The sequence below is a fragment of the Priapulus caudatus genome, unplaced genomic scaffold, assembly GCF_000485595.1.
Source record: "Priapulus caudatus unplaced genomic scaffold, Priapulus_caudatus-5.0.1 Scaffold369, whole genome shotgun sequence".
NCBI classification, from domain to species: domain Eukaryota; kingdom Metazoa; phylum Priapulida; class Priapulimorpha; order Priapulimorphida; family Priapulidae; genus Priapulus; species Priapulus caudatus.
In genome coordinates this window covers 252,332-254,552 of record NW_014577430.1, presented here as the reverse complement: position 1 = coordinate 254,552, position 2,221 = coordinate 252,332, and the positions used below count along the sequence as shown (strand labels likewise).

The window sequence follows — 2,221 nt, the reverse complement described above, 5'->3', positions numbered from 1 at the left end:
AGAGAGAGAGAGAGAGAGAGAGAGAGAGAGAGAGAAAAAGAGAGAAAAACAAATAGAGAGACGTCCGCGCTTTATTTCATGACCAGATGGAGAGTGGTGGAACGTGGTTAGTTGGCGTTAGGGTCAGATTAGTGTGTGGCGTTGAAAAGCAAGTTCTCCAGTAGTCGTGGGCGTATAGTCACGGAGATGACGCTCAGGATCTGGTACATTATAATGTACCCGAATCCAGCATATTTCACGGATAACCCACACGTGCGTAGTTCACGTTGGCCCGGCTACGGCAGTTGTACGGTGAATAGTACATCGATAGCACATCATATATGGTATTGCATGGCGCATCCGCTTGGGATGCATTAAACACATCCCCAAATTTAGAAGGTAATTAGCAGAAGCAACGTGTTGTCTGCACGATAGCTCTCCCCACTACCATATGCTCACGATAAATGAGGTTGCACTCTGGGGTTTGTCATGCTTTTAGCCTTCAAAGTTCCCCGTATCTCACACGCCCTCTTCTCAATCAGTATTTGTTTGTATACACTGTAGGCTATTCCGCTAAAGTGTATAATATACCAAACCGCAGCTAAATATCATAGCAAAAAATGCCCGCTACACCGACCTTCAGCTTATATAGGATATAAGGTGCTTAATGGGAAAATTTCCTGAGAAAAACATGCACCGCATTAGCCGCGAAATACCGTACTTTTTCACTACCTATTAAAAACTGTTTCATGTCATTTCTTTCACTATCGGTGTAGTACTGAATATTACTACGGCAGCTATACACGTGATCAGGAAGACATCGGGATGAATCCCAGACAGGACGTCCGGTCGTCGTCTCACACGTACCCGCGGCAGAAGGCGTCCGTTCCCGTCGCCTTCCTCCCGAACAGATTGCGAGCCTGCTTCACGAGGCAATGCATGTCTCCCTTTAGCTTCACCTTCCCCGGCTTCTTTTTCCGGTCCTTCGACGAAGAGGAGGCGACGATCGACGGAGGGATGAAGCGGATGTTGACGGCGATCTCTCCCGTCGGCATGTCAACAATGGGAGGAGACGGCGGTGGCTGACGGGAGAAGACGCAGATAATGTGTTAAAAAAGGAGAAACGCTATAACGCAACTGCAAGGTCTTAGTTGATTCTATATACCAGTTCTTTGATATATATATATATATATATATATATATATATATAATATATATGAAGCTGCGAGCATTGGATCTAGTGTTATTATTGTGGCGTTAATTGTCTGACAGAATTTCTTTCTTTCAAAATGTTCAGGTGTGTGTACGACATGATTGCTATTGTCTGTAACAAATTTAATACTTTCCTCTACCCATTACATCATATAACTGCATCACGTTTACTACTTACTTCTCAAGTTGTTACTACCTTTAGAGAAACCGACCATAATCAACGTACAGCATAATGAATTTGCTCGGGTGTTCTGGCTTTTGTCCGACATTCCTCGCATATACAAATTATATAACATAAATATCACATCAAAAATTCAATGTATTACGCATGCACGCGCACACGCCCACACAAACACACGCATACACCCGCACACCGTCACGCGTAAACACACACACACACACACACACACACACACACACACACACACACACACACACACACACACACACACACACATACGCTCGCACACACACTCACACATACACACACGCACGCACGCACGCACATGCACACATGTACTCACATTCTCGCGCGTTCACACATACACGCATGGATGCACGCACGCACAAAAATATCACGAGTACATGAACGAGAAATTTCATAAATAACTAGCTACCCGATTTATACCTTTCTTATCAATTTTTTTTTCGATTTTGATTTTGCTAAGCACAGCTCGTCGAGATGTGAATTAGATACGCTGAGCCTATATTTAAACCGGTGACACTTCTTATCCGTGGGCTCTAACGCATCCATAGAGACAACCCTCTGCAGAGAACTATCAATCTGTAGAGAGGAGAGCAATAGAAATAGAATAGAATGCAGCGTAATAGAATAAAAGAGAATAAAGATCACACGTTGAATGAGCCATGGAGTAATCATTCTGATTATCAGAATGATGATTACTCACAGAATGAGCGTACTAGCAAAACAAATATGTACATGCCACAGCGGCCCGTTGTCAGAAACATTGTATATAGTTGTAATACAAAAGTTTACAATGCCATATCTTTTAAAGCAAAGTGCGAACAA

General features: G+C 43.1%; 1 protein-coding gene across 1 annotated transcript in view; it reads right to left on the bottom strand.

Moving 5' to 3' along the window:
- Positions 1-836: 836 nt before the first annotated feature.
- LOC106809622 (flocculation protein FLO11-like) overlaps positions 837-2,221 on the bottom strand; it is a 14,873-nt gene continuing 13,488 nt past the window's right edge. The window contains exons 9-10 of the mRNA XM_014812776.1: positions 1,820-1,975; positions 837-1,061 (exon numbers count right to left, since the gene is read on the bottom strand). Coding sequence (XP_014668262.1) covers positions 837-1,061; positions 1,820-1,975 — 381 coding nt within the window. The remainder of the gene's footprint in view (positions 1,062-1,819; positions 1,976-2,221) is intronic.